This window comes from Silurus meridionalis, chromosome 22, assembly GCF_014805685.1.
Source record: "Silurus meridionalis isolate SWU-2019-XX chromosome 22, ASM1480568v1, whole genome shotgun sequence".
Lineage (NCBI taxonomy): Eukaryota > Metazoa > Chordata > Actinopteri > Siluriformes > Siluridae > Silurus > Silurus meridionalis.
Window position 1 is genome coordinate 17,470,771 of NC_060905.1, and position 21,211 is coordinate 17,491,981.

At 39.7% G+C, this 21,211-nt stretch overlaps 2 protein-coding genes across 5 annotated transcripts; one reads left to right on the plus strand and one right to left on the minus strand.

Moving 5' to 3' along the window:
• Window positions 1–2,299: 2,299 nt before the first annotated feature.
• snrpd1 (small nuclear ribonucleoprotein D1 polypeptide) lies at window positions 2,300–5,090 on the minus strand. The gene is made up of 4 exons (XM_046834246.1): window positions 4,937–5,090; window positions 3,651–3,727; window positions 3,350–3,541; window positions 2,300–2,595 (listed from the first exon to the last, which is right to left on the minus strand). Exons 1-4 carry the CDS (start codon window positions 4,948–4,950, stop codon window positions 2,519–2,521), a joined length of 360 nt encoding a protein of 119 aa, XP_046690202.1. The 5' UTR covers window positions 4,951–5,090; the 3' UTR covers window positions 2,300–2,518.
• A 365-nt stretch (window positions 5,091–5,455) lies between these two features.
• On the plus strand, window positions 5,456–20,494 carry clptm1l (CLPTM1 like). Of its 4 annotated transcripts, none has more exons than XM_046834238.1 (17): window positions 5,456–6,132; window positions 6,228–6,322; window positions 7,779–7,977; window positions 8,067–8,215; window positions 9,373–9,451; window positions 9,535–9,652; window positions 11,981–12,075; window positions 12,182–12,266; window positions 14,109–14,212; window positions 14,371–14,436; window positions 14,523–14,573; window positions 14,654–14,736; window positions 14,864–14,898; window positions 16,067–16,122; window positions 17,646–17,690; window positions 19,325–19,440; window positions 19,530–20,494. In XM_046834238.1, the coding sequence occupies exons 1-17, from the start codon at window positions 5,968–5,970 to the stop codon at window positions 19,612–19,614; spliced, it is 1,626 nt and encodes a 541-aa protein (XP_046690194.1). In that variant the 5' UTR covers window positions 5,456–5,967; the 3' UTR covers window positions 19,615–20,494. The 4 variants fall into 4 exon arrangements, with proteins under 4 accessions (XP_046690194.1, XP_046690195.1, XP_046690196.1 ...); XM_046834239.1 differs by having other exon boundaries at window positions 8,070–8,215; XM_046834240.1 differs by having other exon boundaries at window positions 5,457–6,132; window positions 7,779–7,968.
• The last annotated feature ends 717 nt before the right edge of the window (window positions 20,495–21,211 follow it).

A 21,211-nucleotide genomic window follows, 5' to 3' on the forward strand; every position in this document is an offset into this window, starting at 1 on the left:
TGCCCCAAAAGAAGGTGTTTTCAGGACATCAAATCATTTACACATTTATTCAGGCAGGAAAAAGTTTGAGTAAACATTTAACCACCATGAACAACCTCTGTCCAACTTACAAATATACACTGCTAAAAAAAAAAAACAAAGGAACACTTAAACAACACATCCTAGATCTGAATGAATAAAATATTATTAATAAATACTTTGTTCTTTACATTTTTGACTATCACAAAAAATATAAATGAAAATGAATTAACCTATGGAGGTCTGCATTTGGAGTCACACTCAAATTTGAAGGGGAAAAACACACTACAGGCTGATCCAACTTTGATATAATGTCCTTAAAACAAGTCTCAGTAGTGTGTGTGGCCTCCACGTGCCTGTATGACCTCCCTACAACACCTGGGCATGCTCCTGAAGAGGTGGCGTTGGTGGATGGAGCAAGACATGATGTCCCAGTTGTGCTCAGTTGGATTCAGGTCTGGGGAACGAGCGGACCAGTCCATAGCATCAATGCCTTCGTCTTTCAGGAACTGCTGACACACTCCAGCCAAATGAGGTCCAGCATTGTCTTGCATTAGGAGGAACCCAGGGCCAACCGCACCGGCATATGGTCTCACAAGGGGTCTGAGGATCTCATCTCGGTACCTAATGACAGTCAGGGTACCTCTGGTGAGCACATGGAGGGCTGTGCGGCCCTCCAAAGAAATGCCACCTCACACTATTACTGACCCACTGCCAAACCGGTCATGCTGGAGGATGTTGCAGGCAGCAGAATGTTCTATCATCTGTGAAGAGTGCAGGGTACCAGTGGCAAATTTGCCAATCTTGGTGTTCTCTGGCAAATGCCAAACGTCCTGCACGGTGTTGGGCTGTAAGCACAACCCCCACCTGTGGACGTCGGGCCCTCATCCCACCCTCATGGAGATGACCGTTTGAGCAGACACATGCACATTTGTGGCCTGCTGGAGGTAAGTTTGCAGGGCTCTGGCAGTGCTCCTTCTGTTGCTCCCTGCACAAAGACGGAGGTAGTGGTTCTGCTGCTGGGTTACGTCTCCTGATGTACTGGCCTGTCTCCTGGTAGCGCCTCCATGCTCAGGACACTACACTGACAGACACAGCAAACCTTCTTGCCACAGCTTGCATTGATGTGCCATCCTGTATAAGCTGCACCACCTGAGCCACTTGTGCGAGTTGTAGACTCTGTTCAAAAGTGACCAAACCATCAGCCAGAAAGCATAGGAACTGAGAAGTGGTTTGTGGTCACCACCTGCAGAGCCACTCCTTTATTGGGGGTGTCTTGCTAATTGCCTATAATTTCCACCTGTTGTCTATTTCATTTGCACAACAGCATGTGAAATTGATTATCAGTGTTGCTTCCTAAGTGGACAGTTTGATTTCACAGAAGTGAGATTGACTTGGAGTTACATTGTGTTTAAGTGCTCCTTTTTTTTTTGAGCAGTGTATATAGTTTTAATTGCTATAATAAACTCAATAACATGGTAATCTTTTACCCAGCAGTTATAAATGGTGAATTTGAATAACAGTCAGATACATGACTTTTTATTCAAATTCACTATTTATAACCATTTCTTTCTCAAGGGTTTATTTAATAATTAAATAGTTTCAAAGAAACTGCAAAGTATCACCAGGAGCACGCCCCACGCCACACACACACACACACACACGGCCTCATTCAAATCACTGACTGACATTTTAATATATTTTAGCCCATTAATATGTATTAAATTATTAATCTAATAATCCATTATAATTTCAGAGCGTTTCTCTCAGTTTTACTCCTTCAAGGTGTGAAAGTTCAGGTTGGATTTTCTATCTAATCAGATTTCAACTGTCAGGGTCAAAGGTGTGTGTGTGGGTGTGTGTGTGTGTGTATGTATGTATATATATATATATATATTAATGTGCCTCCATCTTTAACATGTTTCATATATACATCTATATATAAACATATATTTAAAGTTTATCACTATTCTACATATTTGTAGACAATGTTTCTGCAGACGTTTCATCTCTTTTTCAGTCACACACAAATACACACACCCTGAACAATCGGACCCTTTGTGTGTACGTTCCTACTTATAGATATTATATAATTGCTTTGTATGTACAAGGTTTTGTATCCAGTTACAGATCCAATCAGCACCTCTTTATTTACCTTTGTTATGTACACACTCTCACCTTTATATCACTTCTTCCTATAATCCCAGTGCAGCTACACTCATTTACCCAGCTGCCGGAAACACAAAAAACAAAAACAAAACTCTTCCTTTTCAGGTCAAACTCAAATCGAACGATAATCCTTTAATGTCAAACCATGCCACGTTCTCCCAGACACAAGCACATCACCATGAGGCTTCAGTCAAATCAGTGCTGAACAGAACGGTTTCCAAAAAAACTGAGTTTAATGTACAAAAGAAATGAATCAATATTTCCAAATGAAAAAAGAAAAAAAAAATCCTGTACACTGGAAAAAAAAAAAAAGCAGAGCATTACAAACGATTCATCTTCTCGGCCCGCCTCGTCCACGTCCCCTTCCTCTGCCACGTCCTCGACCTCTGCCTCGTCCACGACCGGCCACTGGGACAGCGAGAGTTCGGATTAGTACAGGATATGAGCTGCTCATTTAAATCCAACACCGACTGCATCCACAAGTAAATATTTAATACTTTTATCTTCCAGAAAGTAAAAGCTGCTTCGTATGCAAATGATTTCCATTGATAATTATTATATTATAATATATTCTTATTCCAAATCTCATACTTTTTATTTTCTAATCACAGAGAGAATGTTTTACACGTTTCACAAAAGCGGATTCGAATGTTTGAGCACGTTCGTCACGTGAGCCTACAGTTTACAGACTGATTGTACTAAAAAAATACATTACAGCCCTTTAAAATAATAATTTAAAAAAAATACAATGATTAGTATCTAATTTTATAACGACTTTTTTATCAAATATTTGTTCAAAGCCTTAGTTTTAAATTAATACATAAAAGGTTTATTTCTATAGAACACTTACAAAGACCCTATGAGGAGATAAATGAAAGCAGAGATGCACTTAATTAAAATTTTATTTTATATTATATGATTTATATATGGTTTAACATCATAATGTCTCTGTCCCTCCCTGTAGCTCGGCCCCATCACTAATACAGGACACTCCACATGGTTCCTGATGGACGCGGGTGAACGTTATATTTTTTGAGACCTCTTTTACATCAGATATTTAATAAACTGTAAGAAAGGATGCTGTTTATAAATCTACTCCATCACTATCGCATCCGACGCCAAACTCTGAGCCGTAACCGTGGCGACCCGTCTCCCCACTTACCCGCTTCCCTCTTCTTGGACTTGATTTTGGGCTCGATGTCCACCAGCAGGGTGTCGAGGGGAAGACTGTCGGGCAGGATGAAGTAGCGGATGTTGTTGCCGCGGATGCTCAGACTCTCCAGCTGGGTGGGTTCCCTGTTCTTCAGGGTCATCTTCACGGCTTTCAGGTGAGTGTTCATACTCACATCCACACCTGATTTACAGAAGGGAGGGGGAACAAAAATTCAACATGCGTTTATGATCATGGGACATTTTTACGGTCCTACGGCGTTAAAGCGATGGGAAATTCATGCGTGCGATACCTGTGATTGTGCCATGAACCTGAGTACCGTTCTTCAGCTCGATGGTCACCGTCTCGTGGCTCAATTTCATCAAAAACCTGCCGAATGGAGACACAATAAACAAAATCAGTCTCCTAACCATGGACTTGGAGTTCTCCCTCCCTGTCCTTATAGCCCAGAAGTTCTTTGTCTCTAACTGTCGCAATGGTCACGAAGATCTCCTTCACTGTCCTAATGGTCCTGAAGTTCACCTTCCATCCCCCGATTACCTTGAAGAAGATCTCTCTTCCTCTCCCTGTTCCAAAAGTCCTGAAGTTCACCCTTCCCCTCTCTTTCCTAATGGTCCTAAACTTCTCCCTCTCTTCCCCTATGGTCATGAAGTTCTCCTTCCCTGTCCTAATGGTCCTGAAGATCTCAAACACTCCTGCTTCATCTAATCACCCTCAGTACCAGACTTTTTGAATGCCATTAAAGTAAGGAAACACTCAAACATGCAGGACACTAGGGTTCTCCAGGAACATCCTGGAATGGAGATGTTTTCCCCAAGTACACAAATCAGGTTCTCCAGGAGTAAGAACATCACACTGAAGATCAGAGATGAAAAATGTACAAATTGTTACTAAAATCTACATGTAGAGAACTATTGGCTGGACAGAGACCCACCAGGGTCTGGGACAATCAACGTGAAGAACAGAGAAATGGTTCAGAAATGTTTTGGGGTTAAGTGGATTCAATCCAATCTTCTCAACACATCTCTCTCTCTCTCTCACACAAACACACACACACACACACACACACACAGACACCATTAAATATTCGTTTGTGTCATGCATTAAACTGGTATAATTGTTACTGATTGATGGGTTGGAAGGTAAATAGAGCACTTCAAGGGGTTTATTTTGAAGCAGCAGTCCTGTTTATTTCTGCTATTTTCAGGATTTGTTCTTGTGGTGAGTCAGGGACACTTTTGAGGCCTTCAAATACAATCAACATCTAAATGAGATCAAAGCAGCCAAGCCGCCATAGTGTTCCGAATAATATACTACAATATTAATATTCTGCTTTATAAAACACCCGCATTCGCTTCAACTTACAACTTTTAACTTTTAGTATAATAAAAACAGGACATTTCCAGAAAACATTTCCCTCGTTCTCATTCATTCCTCCCGCCTTCAATACACAGCCCCAATGGCGCCTTTAGCATCTTAGCCGCTAATTACAATCGTCCTCCATCCGCCTCAAACATTCCCCCCATCGCGCGTTTTATCTCCGGATATTATTATAATAAAACTCTGGAATCTACTCACCGAACGAGTTTCATGATTTTAGTGGAAAAAACCGACGCCGACGTGAAGAAAAAAAAAACTCTGTCGCACAAACGACAGAAGCTCGTCAGTAGCTACAGAAACACAGTGAACCACTTCCGGTGTAAACCGGAACAACTTTCTGTTACGTCTATCTCATTGCCTGTTTCCTGGCTTGTGAGCGCCTGCATAAAAACAATATACAGTATATATACTAATATATATATATATATATATATATATATATATATATATATATATATATATATATATATATATATATATATATATGTATGTTTTATTTTGTATTTTTTATATTATGAGTTAATTATTTTTAGAGATTTTATTAATTTAATTTGATTTTATTAAAATAAAGAATTTAACAAAAAAAATAAATTCAACAAAACATTATAATAATTGAATAATATACCTTAATATTAATAATAACAATAATAATTTACCATTCTTTTCACAATAATAATATTAATAATAATAATAATTCACCTCTCTTTTGAAAATGTCCTTAATATTTCTTCCTAAAAGCTAATGAACACTAAATTAGAGAAACTTTTCTATGAAGAGCGAAAAATCAAACTTGTTTGAGAGGGATTTGTCGTTTGGGAGGATTTGTGAAGAACAATCTGGCAACACGGAAAGAACTTCAACACGGAAGTGCGGTTCTGCTTCTGAACCTGAACCGAGAACCGAGAAGAAGCTTCAAGAATTGCTCTAAAGCGCGGTTAGAAACCCGGATCCTGTTGCTCTGTGCGGGTTTTTTTTTTTGGGGTGGTGAAGATCTCCAGAGGTGGGTTCGGGTGATGTTGAGGGTTTAAACCGGTGATGTGTGGGAGAAGGTTGAAGGTTCAGGACTTGTAGGACATCATTACGTGTCCTAAGCAACGCTGACATGTCGGGTAACACAGCTGAGGTATTCCCGTCATCTTCATCTTCATCACCATGATCATGATGTTTGTGTAGGTGCACAGATCAGTATTGTTCATCCAGTCTGATATTGACCGAGTAAAAGAGGCAGCATGTTTCAAAAGACGTCTCTGACCACCATCATCGTGGGGGTCTTCACGGTCTACGTGCTGCACACGTGCTGGGTGATGTACGGCATCGTCTACACCAAACCATGTGACAATCCAGGAAGTGACACCTGCATTAGTCCTTTCCTTGCAGGGAAACCTCGCCTGCAGGTGAGCATCATGCACCATGTCCTTCCATGTCTGATGATTATTCTCATGATCAAGTCATACTCAGGAGTTTCCATTCTCACATATGGCCCATACAGATAAGCATCTACACGGCTCTCCGCTCCAACGCTGAAGGTGGACACACGCTCATCCACAGGGAGGAGGATTTTGATGTGCACACCAAATTTGAGAGGTACATTTTTTCATTAGGGAAGTGCCAGATGATTCAGGAGACACCCTGGTCATGAGCTCACCATGTCTAAGGTATTTGTGAATGGGCTGAACCGAACAGGTCTCATGGAATTTTTATTTCTCCTTTTATTGATTTTTTTAAAATTTATGTTCCTCTTGTGATCGATGTTACCAAATCGTGACTCTCTGCTTTCGTTTCCTCGTTTCTGCAGAACGCATGTTTCTGAGAAACCAGGTGTTATAAATGTATTTCCATTGATCTTATAGTTGTTATAACATACACTTTCTGGTCAAACATTGTGGAGGCCGATCCACGTATAAAAATGCTGTCTCATGCTTCATGAACCACTCGTTCACAATTTAAACCCAGTGAATCTTGGCGTTGTTTCTTGGAATATCCTTTGACGTAAAAACCTGGACATGAAGAACATTCAGGTAGTCGGCTGATTTGAATATTTTGGCCCCATAACATTCCTGAAGCTAGACCTGACCAACTGAAGCGACCTCGGATCATAATACTGCCCCCACCATTTAAAAAAAAATAGGTATTAGGCATGATAGGCATCGTTTCATCCTCTTCTCTTCTTACCCTGATGCACCCATCACTCTGGAACAGGGTACATCTGGTCTCACTAAACCACATGACAATTTCCACGTTCTCTCCAGAGTCCAATTTTTATGCTCTCTAGCAAATTGAAGCTTGTGTTTTTTATGATGATCTTCACTGATTAGTGCTTCTCTTAAGACTATACACCTGTTTAGTCCCAATCCTTCGAGTTCTTTTCACACTGTGCAGGTGGAAATGCTCTTATTTTCACTAAGAAACATCCGAGGTCTACTGTTGTGTCCTTTACAATGAAGTAATCTTTAATTATGATCGTTCAAGACTTTTTCCAACCACAAGAATGATGCTTCACCACTATCCTTCCAGGTTGTTTAGTAGGTTAAGCTTTCTCATTAGTTGTTTTCTTTGCAGGTTAATAAATTGACCCCAAGGAACATCTTTTTTTCCATGACCACATGAGACGTTTTCTGACCAGAAGGTCCTCCCTGCATCAGTTTGGGTTCTGCAGCTTGTAACATGTTCACCACTCCAGGAATTATCCAGTGGAGCTCTTAGTTACATCCAGGGTTTTTTTTTTGACCAGCAAGTGTATTTAGGAAGCTTAGTGGTTAAGGCATTGGACTTTGGATTTGAAGGTTGTGAGTTTAAATCCCAGCCACACCAAGCTGCCACTCCTATGCCCCTGAGCAAGGCTCTTAACCCCCGTAGCTACTCAGTTGTATAAATGAAATAAGATGTAAGTGGATAAGAGCGTCTGATAAATGCCATAAAATGTAATGTAGTGTGAAACCAATCAAAAACTGTAAAACCAATCAAAGTAATCATACATCCGAATGACAAATGTATGGATTTTCACCACAACTGCAATCTTATCGCTCGTTCCTTTTACCAGGCTAATAAACGTCTCCCTGCCGAAGAAGACGCGGAACAATGGGACGCTCTACGGCATGGTGTTTGTCCATCAGGCGGGGACGTCACCCTGGCAGGACCCACGCCAAGTGCATCTGGTTACGCAGCTCACCACGTACATGCTGCCCAAACCCCCGGAGGTCAGCCTGATCACCGGCCAGGAGCTGCCTCGGGTACGAAGGGTAACGTTTGTATGCGTTCGAAATATTTTTCATTTCATTTCGGTTCACCAGCGGAAATTAAAAAACGAATTGTGACTCTTGTCACCCAGCAGCAGGAGCAGAGAACAACAGGGGGCGATGGAGAGGTGGACCGGCCCGTGTCTCACTGGCGCTCCCGTCTCACGCTGAACATCGTGGCGGAGAACTTCCTGTTTGACCGAGAGGCCATACCGAGTGACGTGCACCGCTATATGAGAGTGTGAGCTTCCTCATGTACCCTCTGAAAATGAGATGGTCTGGTTTAGTAAACAGAAAGTCCTAAATTCAAACCCCGGCAGTGCCAACCTGCACTCGCCTGCTTCAGGGATGCTGAAATATGGCTTGCTTTCGTTCGACTTGTTCGCTTTCTGTTTTGTTTCTGTCTCATTCTTGCTTTATTGTTATCTTTCTTTCTTTTTTAGCAGCACATCATTTAGTTTTTATACTATAAGAGTCATAAAACAGGCCCTTTATCATTGGGACCATTGGCATCAGCCAAACTATTTAAAGTCTATAAAACCTCCGGATGTACAGACTTTTTTCAGAAACGCTAAGGCGGAATGTGCTCTGGTGTATTCAAGAACACGCCCAATGTTGGTATGCAGCACAATAGAAAAATACTTCTCCTTGTAGGTTGAGACATACCAGATCGGTTACTTATCTCTGTGTCTAAAATGTGACAGTATCATGTAACATTTCATCACTTTTTCACCAGTGAAGATCGTCATTTAGATTGCACTGTTCATATGCAGTTTTATAAGTGAGGATTATTGCTTATTTTATTTTACTATTATCCAAAAGAAAGATGTAGACAGTTCATTTCTCCAAATATTCAGCTAAAATCCCTTATGATCGAGTTCATCCCAGAGTAGTTCAATAGGATTTAGGTGCAGTGACTGGGCAGGTCATTCCATGATAGATACTCTTAGAGCTCGGACGTACGCTTCGGCTCATCGTCTTGTTGTACGGTGAAGTTGTTTCCAATGAGCCGCAGTCTAAACGGAATTGCATGGCGTAATGGTGAAGTATGGAATGGTTGCCATGTTGGTTGAGGATTCCTTTCACTTTCCAGAATAAGTTCCAACCTTCCCTGCTTCAAAACAATCTCAAACCATTACGCTTCCACCTTCTGTTCTCCATCTTTCAGAAGTTCTTCTGTTAGAGCTGAAAATTGGGTCTACAGACCTTTCTTCCACCCATTCACCTTTTAATGTGTGCGTTTTGCCTTTTTCCACTTAAACCAAAAAATATGAACCAATCAAGAAATGAGGACAGGAAATGACCCCTGTTGTGAGCAGAAGTGCACACGCCGAAGATCTGATGTCTTTTATTCAACGTTCCTTTACTTCCTGTGTGTATCTTTTTTTTGTTTTTTAGGTATCAGAGTGGGAAGAAGTTTGTGTACCTCCCTCTGCTGTTTATAGATGAGCTGAGTAACCGAGTGAAAGATTTAGTGGTATGTGGTTCACCGATCCTCATGTGTGTGTTTGCAGATTTCCAGTGTGTCTTTCAATACAGTGTATCATTTTTTTCTTGCAGGAGATCAACAGCAGCACCACTGAGCTGCCTCTGACTATTTCATATGACACCATCACTCTGGGAAAGCTACGCTTCTGGATCCACATGCAGGACGCCGTGTACTCGCTGCAGCAGTTCGGTGAGTAACCAGACACGTTCTTACTGTGCAGTGATACGACGATCGGGTCAGCGTCGTTTTCAACGCTTGGATTTGTATTAGAAATACGATACGTTAAAGATCCATGTGAAGCAGCTACCGACGCGACGCGATCCGCCCCTATCACGATGCCGTGCAATCCGATTTTAATTCAACAAAATGCAATACGAGTCAATGGAAAAAATATGATGCGATACAATTCAACATGGTGCAGAGTTCACTTTTAGTTCTTCAGTTCAGACAGACAGCAAGTCATCAATTTACTTAAGTGCATTCTGATTTCTAACTATTTGTACTTAAAAAATTAAATTCAGTAAAACAAGACGTTCTTTTCCTGTTCTGTATTCAGGAAGACGCAGCTCTACCTCTGCCATGTTAATCTGTATTCTATGTGACTCACATGACAGGACGTGCTTTAGCGAGGGGAAACATCAATCTATATTATAAAATATTGGTCACAAATTATTGGCCACTTTCTAAATAATTAAAGTATAGCGCTACTAATCTACTAATAATTATATATAAATCAATTTTATTACCCGACACAAATATGTTAAAAACGATGCATCGCGATACGTATGTATCAGATGCACACTTTTTTTTTCTTAACTTTTATATTGATGCGAATTGTATGATACTTCAATTCCTCAACGTTCATACACGTTTTTTTATTGATGCCATACGAGCAGAAATTTGCAAAGCTCTCATTTCCATATGAAATATATGCGTGCAAGTTATTAAACATTTCAGCCACAATGCATTATTGTTAATGATCATGTCACAACTGCAACCTAATATGTCATCTTTCAAGTCATCTTTTTTTTTTTTTACAGTGGACATTGTCTTAAAGCATCTTTAAAGAGATAAAACAAATAAAGAATTAAAAAAAGAATTAAGTTTGTATAATTATAATTGTAAGTTTATCCCTAATGAGTATCCCAGTGGTAATTGTAGAAAGGAAAAACTCCCTGAGATGGAATGAGAGAATCCTTGAGAGGAACCAGACTCAAAAGGGAACCTTACGTCCATTCATTGCAGTTCCATCAAATGCGATCAAATGCAACCTGTGGTCTTAAGCCATTGTAGCAGACTGTTGATAGAAATATAAGTGTATGCGCTCATATCATTTACATGATAAAGCTAAAGATTCTCCCCCTTTAGGAAGAATTTTGGGGCATCCCTTTGTCAACATTGTCAACTTCATACAACAGGGTGTTGAAATGATCTCAACACTTTAACACCATACTATTACACAAAGTCAACACTATAGAAATAACCAGAGCTATGAAGATGTATGGGGATAGATTTGGACTGTAATTAATATAAACACTTTACTACAGTGGTTCAGGATGTCTGGGAACTGTTCATGTGAATAACAGTCCACCTCAACAGTGTTAAAACTATAATAAGTGGATTTGTGGTGCAACCCAGATCAGGATGGGTTTCCTTTTGAGTCTGGTTCCTCTTAAGGTTTCTTCCTAATGCCATCTCAGGGAGTTTTTCCTCACCACAGTCGCCACTGCCTCACTTATTAGGGACAACCTACAGGCACTAAACTTATAATTCTATATTTTATAACCTCTTTGTCTCTGTAAAGCTGCTTTAAGACAATGTCCATTTTGGATTGAAATATTTAATGGAACTCACAGACATTTGACAGACGCCTTTATCCGAAAGCGACTTACAATTATCGCATTCATTTAACTGAGTTAAGGGTTATGTTATGGGTTAAGGGCCTTGCACGAGATCCCGGCAGTGGCAGCTTTATAGTGGCTGGATTTGAACTCACGACCTTCTGGTAAGAAGTCCAAAATCTAGGCAGAAGACCCCTGAGCTACCCCCTCCTTAAAGCTATGTTTTCTCAAAGAAATTTTTCAAAACATCTGTACAAGAGGAGAAGGTCTTAAAATAAAAATGCTGTTTGTAAATCTATCCCGATTACCATGGATGTGACCTAAGATGCCTCTAGATGGAAATACTGTATGAAAGTGTGTGTGTTTGTGTGTTTGTGTGTTTGTGTGTGTGTGTGTGTGTGTGTGTGTGTGTGTGTGTGTGTGTGTGTGTGTGTGTGTGTGTGCGTGCACGGGTCTCTGTAATGCACTGGCATTCAATCCAGACAGTATTCCTGCCTCACACCATCATCCAGAGACTCCGGATGACTGTTATAATGAGCAATAAAACTATATAACTATATATAACTATGGTAGATGAGATTCCTGTAATAACAAATGTAATAGTGTCAGCAGGATTTTATAAAAAAAAAAAAAAAAAAAAAGGTTATGCAGTTATTTGAATATTTTGCTGTTGCAGGCTTCACTGAAAAGGATGCAGATGAAATCAAGGGCATATTTGTAGACACTAATCTCTACTTCCTCGCCCTGACCTTCTTCGTCGCTGCTTTTCATGTAAGTAGATTTATAGCGTCTTCGATTTGAGGGTCAGTTTGAAGTCATTGGAAAGATAGATGTTTTTTTTTCCTGTAATATACTGAAACGTCGATGTACTTCTCAGCTCCTATTTGACTTCCTGGCGTTTAAAAACGATATCAGCTTTTGGAAACAGAAGAAGAGCATGGTGGGAATGTCCAGCAAAGCAGGTGACGCAGTTACACCCCCCTACACACATTTACCTCCTTTTCTCACACAATTACTTCCATCTTTACCCCTCACACAGCTCCTTTCTTTACCCCCACACAGCTCCTTTCTGTACCCCTCACACAGCTCCTTTCTGTACCCCTCACACAGCTCCTTTCTGTACCCCTCACACAGCTCCTTTCTTTACCCCCACACAGCTCCTTTCTGTACCCCTCACACAGCTCCTTTCTGTACCCCTCACACAGCTCCTTTCTGTACCCCTCACACAGCTCCTTTCTTTACCCCACACAGCTCCTTTCTGTACCCCTCACACAGCTCCTTTCTGTACCCCTCACACAGCTCCTTTCTTTACCCCACACAGCTCCTTTCTTTACCCCTCACACAGCTCCTTTCTTTACCCCTCACAGCTCCTTTCTTTATCCCTCACACAGCTCCTTTCTTTATCCCTCACACAGCTACTATCTTTACCCTCACACAGCTACTTTCTTTATCCCTCACAGCTCCTTTCTTTATCCCTCACAGCTCCTTTCTTTACCCCTCACACAGCTCCTTTCTTTACCCCTCACACAGCTCCTTTCTTTACCCCACACAGCTCCTTTCTTTACCCTCACACAGCTCCTTTCTTTATCCCTCACACAGCTACTTTCTGTACCCCTCACACAGCTACTATCTTTACCCTCACACAGCTCCTTTCTTCACCCCTCACACAGCTCCTTTCTTTATCCCTCACACAGCTACTATCTTTACCCTCACACAGCTCCTTTCTTCACCCCTCACACAGCTTCTTTCTTTACCCTCCACACAGCTTCTTTCTTTACCCCTCACACAGCTCCTTTCTTTACCCCTCACAAAGCTACTTTCTTTACCCCCACACAGCTCCTTTCTTTACCCTCACACAGCTCCTTTCTTCACCCCTCACACAGCTCCTTTCTTCACCCCTCACACAGCTCCTTTCTGTACCCCTCACACAGCTACTATCTTTACCCTCACACAGCTACTATCTTTACCCTCACACAGCTCCTTTCTTTACCCCTCACACAGCTCCTTTCTTTACCCCTCACATAGCTCCTTTCTTTACCCCTCACACAGCTCCTTTCTTTACCCCTCACACAGCTACTATCTTTACCCTCACACAGCTACTTTCTTTATCCCTCACACAGCTACTTTCTGTACCCCTCACACAGCTACTATCTTTACCCTCACAGCTACTATCTTTACCCTCACACAGCTTCTTTCTTTACCCCTCACACAGCTCCTTTCTTTACCCCTCACACAGCTCCTTTCATTACCCCTCACACAGCTCCTTTCTTTACCCCTCACACAGCTCCTTTCTTTACCCCCCACACAGCTACTTTCTTTACCCCCACACAGCTCCTTTCTTTATCCCTCACACAGCTCCTTTCTTTATCCCTCACACAGCTACTATCTTTACCCTCACACAGCTACTTTCTTTATCCCTCACACAGCTCCTTTCTGTACCCCTCACACAGCTACTTTCTGTACCCCTCACACAGCTCCTTTCTTTACCCCTCACACAGCTCCTTTCTTTACCCCCCACACAGCTCCTTTCTTTATCCCTCACACAGCTACTTTCTGTACCCCTCACACAGCTACTATCTTTACCCTCACACAGCTACTTTCTGTACCCCTCACACAGCTCCTTTCTGTACCCCTCACACAGCTCCTTTCTTTACCCTCACACAGCTCCTTTCTTTATTACCCCTCACACAGCTACTATCTTTACCCTCACACAGCTCCTTTCTTTATCCCTCACACAGCTCCTTTCTTTATCCCTCACACAGCTCCTTTCTTTACCCCTCACACAGCTCCTTTCTTTCTTTCAGTGCTGTGGCGGTGTTTCAGCACACTTGTGATTTTTCTTTACCTCCTTGATGAACAGACGAGTCTGCTGGTCCTCATCCCTGCTGGAATAGGATCTCTTATTGAGGTAGAACCGCATCCTTTGTATCTGATAGTTGCTGATGTACTGAAATGCACTGAAATGTGTTATCCTTAATAACGTGCATTAATGATACTAAACCCCTTGCGCGATCAGGCATGAAGCTTTTCTAATACAGGAAACATCACTGTGGTTTTCTTACACAGGTGTGGAAAGTGAAAAAAGCATTCAAAATCTACATTTTCTGGAAGGGCTTTACTCCAACTTTCATGGTGAGAGTCTCTGGTACACCTGCATCCTGTTTGTTAAAAAAATAACCTCCTTTTTCAGATTTTTTGATTTCAAAAATGTATTTCAGTTCGGCAAATCTGACGAATCCGAGAGGAGGACGGAGGAATATGACAGTTTGGTGAGAGAGTTTTTTCGGTGATGTATGTAGATGTTATGTAAGTTTTAGAGCTCATTGTATTTATTTGTTGTCCTTTACAGGCGATGAAATATCTGTCCTACCTGCTGTATCCACTGTGTCTAGGTGGAGCCATTTATGCACTGGTATTTGTGAAGTATAAAAGGTATAGTGCTCAAATTAAATTTTTTCTTTTTTCTCTCTGTTTGCAAGGACTGATTGCCACTTCTGTATTCTGAACAGTCATCACTTATTTCACTTGCGGTTAACTCAATGTTTTGTCCTCTTAACAGTTGGTACTCCTGGCTGATCAACAGTTTAGTTAATGGTACGTTAAAATAATCCTGCACCTCATTACATGCTTATAAGAGCTATAATACATGCGATATAGACGAGTAAAAAGTAGCTGAAAATCAGAATTGAGTAAAAGTATAGATACCTTAGTGCAAAACTTACTCCATTACAAGTCACCAATTCCAATATGACGAGTAAAAATCTTCAAGTCCCTTATTTGAACAGTACTTAAGTATTTGACTGATATTTTTAACGTAGGCTCAGAGATGCAGTTGATTTTGGTGAAAAGCACGAAACAGTTGATTTGTGAGGTTTTATTTTCTAAAATTTAATTAAATTGTATTTCTCAGTATAAAAAGCAAAGCTCAAACAAGTTGGTCCAAAAAAAAGACAAAATAGCAAAGCAATTTTTCAGAAAGGGATCCTCAATGAACAAAAAAATGATCTCATGTCACAAAGTAAAAGAACCATTAGTATTTATTGGACAAATAAAAGTAATTTTTGGTTCAGTAAAACCAAATATTTAGAGCTAAATCTGATTTGATGCAGCTCTTAGACTCAGAGAGGAGCCATATCCTCATAAAAATTAAACTGGGTTTGGAGCTCAAACAGTCTGTAAATAATATAGAGTTGAATCTAATGGCAAAAGCAGAGGAACCCACATTTTTTTCCCTATGAAGGGGCCAAATATTGAATGTGATTGAGGAAAATCAATGTTGCATTATAGCAAAAATTATATTTAAAAAATTACATTTTTCAATGTTGTATATAAATGAAAGCTGCCATTTATCCAATCATTTTAGAAACTTTGTAAATGAATTAATAAATAAATAGAAAGCATGACTCTGTAATCTACCAAACGAATGCAGTATTATTTTAATAAAACAATCCGAATTATTGTTTCAGTGAACTAGAAATTTGAAAATAAGATGAGACATAAAGCTGGGCCTTATTTTTTACAAAGTTTTTCCCAATTACATTTTTTCCCCTCTACTGATATATGGCATGATATGCCCCAGCTTGAGGATCTCTGAAAACATTCTGTGAAAGTTCAGCAATAAAAACTCCATTGGCCTCCCAAAGTTCATTAGAAAAATAAATTCCAAAAGAAATGCACTATGGAGATCTGGGTTTTATAATAACAGGCTGTAAATTGTTTGAGAAACCCTGTTCTAATGAATGCATTGTTTTTTTCCCAACAGGAGTATATGCTTTTGGATTCCTCTTCATGCTACCTCAGCTGTTTGTGAACTACAAGGTCTGAAACAATTCATCAATGCTCAAACATGCTGAAACAATTATAAAAATTATGTTTTCATTCATTTGTATTTATTTATTTGTATTATATTTGTTTATTTTTATTATAGTCAACATTGTACCATAGACATTGAAATTATGAAAGAACACGTATGGAATTATGTAGTAAACAAAATACGTGTTAAAAACCCCAGAATATGTTTTATATTTTTGATTCTTCAAAGTGGCCACATTATGCTTTGAGAGCTTTGCCTACTCTTGGCATTCTTTCAGTCAGCCTCATGAGAAAGTCACGTGGAATGGTTTTCCAACAAACTTGAGGAGTTTCCAGAAGTATTGAGTGCTTGTTGGCTGCATTTCCTTAACTCTCTTAAACCATTTGAACTGGATTAAAATGGGGTGATTGTGAAGGCCAGGTCACCTGATGCAGCACTCCATCACTCTGCATCTTGAACAAATAGCTCTTACAGAAACTAGGGGTGTGTTTGGGGTCTGTGTCCTGTTGGAAAACACACCTCTAGTTTCTGTAAGAGCTATTTGTGGATCAGTGAAAAATTGTCTTTTTGTCTGACTTTTGGGACAAACAAAGATGTGTCCGTTAGAACCAAAAGTCAGACAAAAGGACAATTTTTCACTGATCCACTAATGTCCATTTCTTGTGTTTCTTCGCCCAAGCAAGTCTTTTTTTTTTGCTTGATGCTCTTCTGACGTAACGATTACTTTGCTGCGATTTGACCATGAAGGCCCGACTCACGCAGTTTACTCTGAACAGTGGATGTTGAAATTTGTCTGCTACTTGAACTCTGAGAAACATTTATGTTAATCAGTGTTTTCTGAGGCTGGTTATTTATATAAAAAAAAGTATCCTCTGCAGCAGAGGTAGCTCTCAGTCTTCCTTTCCTGGGGCGGTCTTCATAAGAGCCTGTTTCTTGGGAGCATTTATGTTAATCAGTGGTTTCTGAGGCAAGTTAGTTATAAAATATGTATCCTCTGCAGCAGAGGTAGCTCTCAGACTTCCTTTCCTGGGGCAGTCCTCATAAGGGATTTTTTTTAATTGACTGATCTTCATTTCTTAAAGTAATGATGGAGTGTCTTCTCTCTTTACTTCACTAAGTGTTTCTTACCATCATATGGGTTTTTACTCTAGTTGCAGTAGCACTGATAGGGCTAGTGACTCTGTGCTCACCTCTGCACAAGTCAATTGATGTGTGATAGCAATTCCACGTGAGTACCTCGTGAATGTGATGAGGGAATGTTATGAGTTTGCCAAGCTGTCATTAAAGCTAAATGGTACTACTTTGGACAAAACAAAAATATAAAACATATTCTGGGTTATTTAACAATTTTTTTGTTTTGTTCTTTAATAAATTGCATGATTTCCGTGTTAATGATAAATAAAATACATACAATAATCAACATGGAAGTGAAGACACCTGTGAACAGAACATAAATGGTGAACAAAAAAGCCAATAACAAAATCAGTGGTGAATGAAACAAACATATGCTTTCTTTGTTTTCCTTCAGTTAAAATCTGTGGCTCATCTGCCCTGGAAGGCCTTCATGTACAAGGTAAGTGATATGTTTCAGGATTTACTGAAAGGGTACAGGGTATGGTATGTCAATGTGAATAATGTTAATAGAAATATGATGTAAAAAATAATAATAAAAATATAAAGTATAAAAGTATCAACTATGAAGTATAAAATAGATAGAATAGAATAGCCTTTATTTGTCACATATACATTAGAGCACAGTGAAATTTGTTCTTCGCATATCCCAGCTTGCTCGGAAACTGGGGTCAGAGTGCAGGCTCGGCCATGATACAGCGCCCCTGGAGCACAGAGGGTCAAGGGCCTTGCTCAAGGGCCCAAGGGTGGCAGCTTGGCGATACCGGGGCTTGAACTCCTAACCTTCCGATCAGTAACCCAGCACCTTAACCACTGAGCTACCACTCCCCTAAATATGTGTATAATGAAATAAACTATACTACTAAATATATATACAAAATAAGATGGTGCAACGAAATTGTCAGTCCTTTTGGTGCATAAACATGAAATATAATAAAGTATTAAAAATATTTAAACAAAAGTGTTCCACTAAAATATTAAGGCATTGAACAGTCTTTATACATATTTTGGTTAGGATTTTTTAAATAGAAGTCTGTGAAGTGTATAATTGTAAGTGTGTAGTGCAAGTAGTTCTGAGTATTCACTGATGGGGTTCTTGAGTCTGTGCATGACGTAATTGACCTGAAGCGTCTACCAGAGGGTAGAAGGTCAAAACAGAAGTTTTGTAGTGTAGTGTTCAGGGTGGGTTGGGTCTTTCAGTATGTTTTTTGATCTGCTGTAGCAGCAAAAGCTGAATAGTTCTTCCAGTGAGAATAATAAGCAGCTGATGATTGTATGGGAGGTGTTGATGATCCTCTAAAGGGCTTTCCTGTCTTCTGTACGGTACGCCAGTTGCTCCACAGCATGTGCTGTATTAAAGAGTCACTGAGGTGTGCCAGTCTAGTGTTAAAGTGCCAAAAGTCCCTGAATTTAAAGGTGTTCATCACCATAGCAGTGGACCACTTGGTTCTTTATTATCAGAACTTATCATCTATACTTGCTTGCAAAAGTTTACAGTTACATCCAAAATAATAATTAAAAAAAAGACACTTCACATAAACAGCACGTGGTGTACGTGATTCGTCTCTAGAGGCCGCTCTTAGACTGTATAACGGAACCCGGAAAAACTATCGGTATGGATTTTTGTCGATAGTTCCAGCAATCAACTATCAGTGCCGATTAATCAGCAAAAAAGATAAATCGGACAACCTCTACTTTAAAATTACCTTTAATGTTGCAGAACGTCTGCGAAACAAGTTATCAATGGTATCACTTGTGCTATAAAATGTCCAAACTTTTTGCCTCTACCTTCAAACTCTTTAACAAAAAACAAAAAAAAGGATAGCTTGTGTTGCTAACATGAACACTGAAGGCACAAATAAAGAATTATTTCATATAAATCAGCATATTTTTATTAAAGGAATGAGCACATAAACCCTAATGTGTTCAGACAAGCACATTTAAATTTATAAATTTGAATTCTATTTTATATCTATCATTTTATATATCCTAGCATATTTCCAGCATTTTATCTCTTTCTTTTAAAAAAGTAAAAAGTCTTGTAAAAATATATATAATTTCTTTTTTATTTCTCAGGCTTTCAACACGTTTATCGACGACGTCTTTGCCTTTATAATCACCATGCCCACGTCTCATCGCCTGGCCTGCTTCAGGGACGACGCCGTGTTTATTATTTACCTGTATCAGAGATGGTGAGCCGTGTTTACGCAGTAGATGATCAAATGTATATAAGTTTAGATTTTGTGTGGGGGGGAAAAAACTAGTTTTGTCCATTTCCCAGGCTGTATCCTGTAGACAAGACCCGAGTGAACGAGTACGGCGTGTCTTATGACGAGGAACCGAAAGGAAAACCGCACAAAGAGTAACCGGACCAAGACATCCTGCGGGGGAAACGTCCACGCGGACATTACGGGGGACACCGACGAGGACATGGAGACGCACTTCGGTTAACACACTGGGTGATCTACAATTCTCCGTTGGAGTTTCGGACTTTTGTCTCTTACATGTTTTTAGTGTTCGTGTCCTCATCCTGACATGAAAATGGACCATTCCAGGTGCAGGGGTGATTATTAAATGAGGCCAGTTGATGTTAATGAGCTACCAAAGCGAGGGGCAGGTGGTTTGGTGCTGTATTTTGCTCCTTAACACCTGCACCTCTTCAAATCCGAGCTCATTATTAAAACATCTGCCCGTTGTTCCTCGCGCATCCCGCTTGTGCCCCGAGCGTCATTCATTCAATTTGACCAAATTCATCATTTGAGGAAAAAGAAGCTCAGATGAACTGAAGGCAGATGGACGAGAACTTACATTAAATAGTGTTTGAAAAAAAAAAAAAGTCACATTCGTGCCAAATGAACAGAAGGTTCAGGAGTTTAGTTGAAAGTGGTTGATGCGATCGTGATGTCTCTGTGTACGCTGTGAGAATGAGCTGTGTGTGTGTTTGTCTTCTATAATCCACTAAAGTGTTTAAAGGGCCTCGATTCGTCATTTATTCCTCGAATCCGTGCGACGGTTCACGAGGAATTTAATTTTATCCGCTTACGATGCCAACCATTAGAATTTTTTGCCACAATAATTTTTTTTTCTGATTGAACCCCTCCCCCCCACCCAAACCCATTCCTCATGTCATGGTTCTTATTACAATAACGGTGCCGCATGAGCAAACACGTATATGCAATTTATGTTTTCATTTTCGATTTTCTATCCTTCTTATGCTTCAGCTAAATAAATCCAATCCTCCATGAAGTTCTGGATTCTGTGTGATTTCTACTAAAGATTTCTACTTTTCTTTATCTTCAGTATGATAATGGGCTGGAAGAAAATGATTTCGATGACATGAGCCCAAAACTGTGACATTCTCACATCTTCACCACATTCACACTGTACATTGGGAAAGTCAAGAGTAAGACAGGGGTGCACTTACTTTTGTCCAGAGACTTTTTAAAGCTGTATAGTATGATATGGTACAAATAGTACCCTAGTGTATTATAGACTAGTAGAGTGCTGAAGGAGAGTAAAGTACAGTATAGTGTTATTACTGCATTCATATCTGCTTAGCTTTATTCCATTAATCATCCTCTGGATTGGAGAACATCTTGTACCATCATGCATCCACATGTGTTACCCTTGCCCATGCCAATGTACAGTGTGAATGTGGTGAAGATCAGAGAATGCCATATTTTTGGTCTAAAAAATATAGGTTTAGTTGATTAAAAAAATAAAAAAATTAATGTATTGCTGTAAAGACATTTATTACAATTCTATTAAACCGGCATTGGAATAAATGTAGCTGTATCTCACTTTTTTCCCAGCTATACATAAATTAGGTATATTTTAAAAATCGAATACATAAGTATAATTGTAAAGCATTTTTTAAATATTTCTTTAGATATGTTTTTTAAGTGTTTCATCATTTATTTAATCAAATGAGTTCATCAGATATAAAAAAGAAACAATACAAAA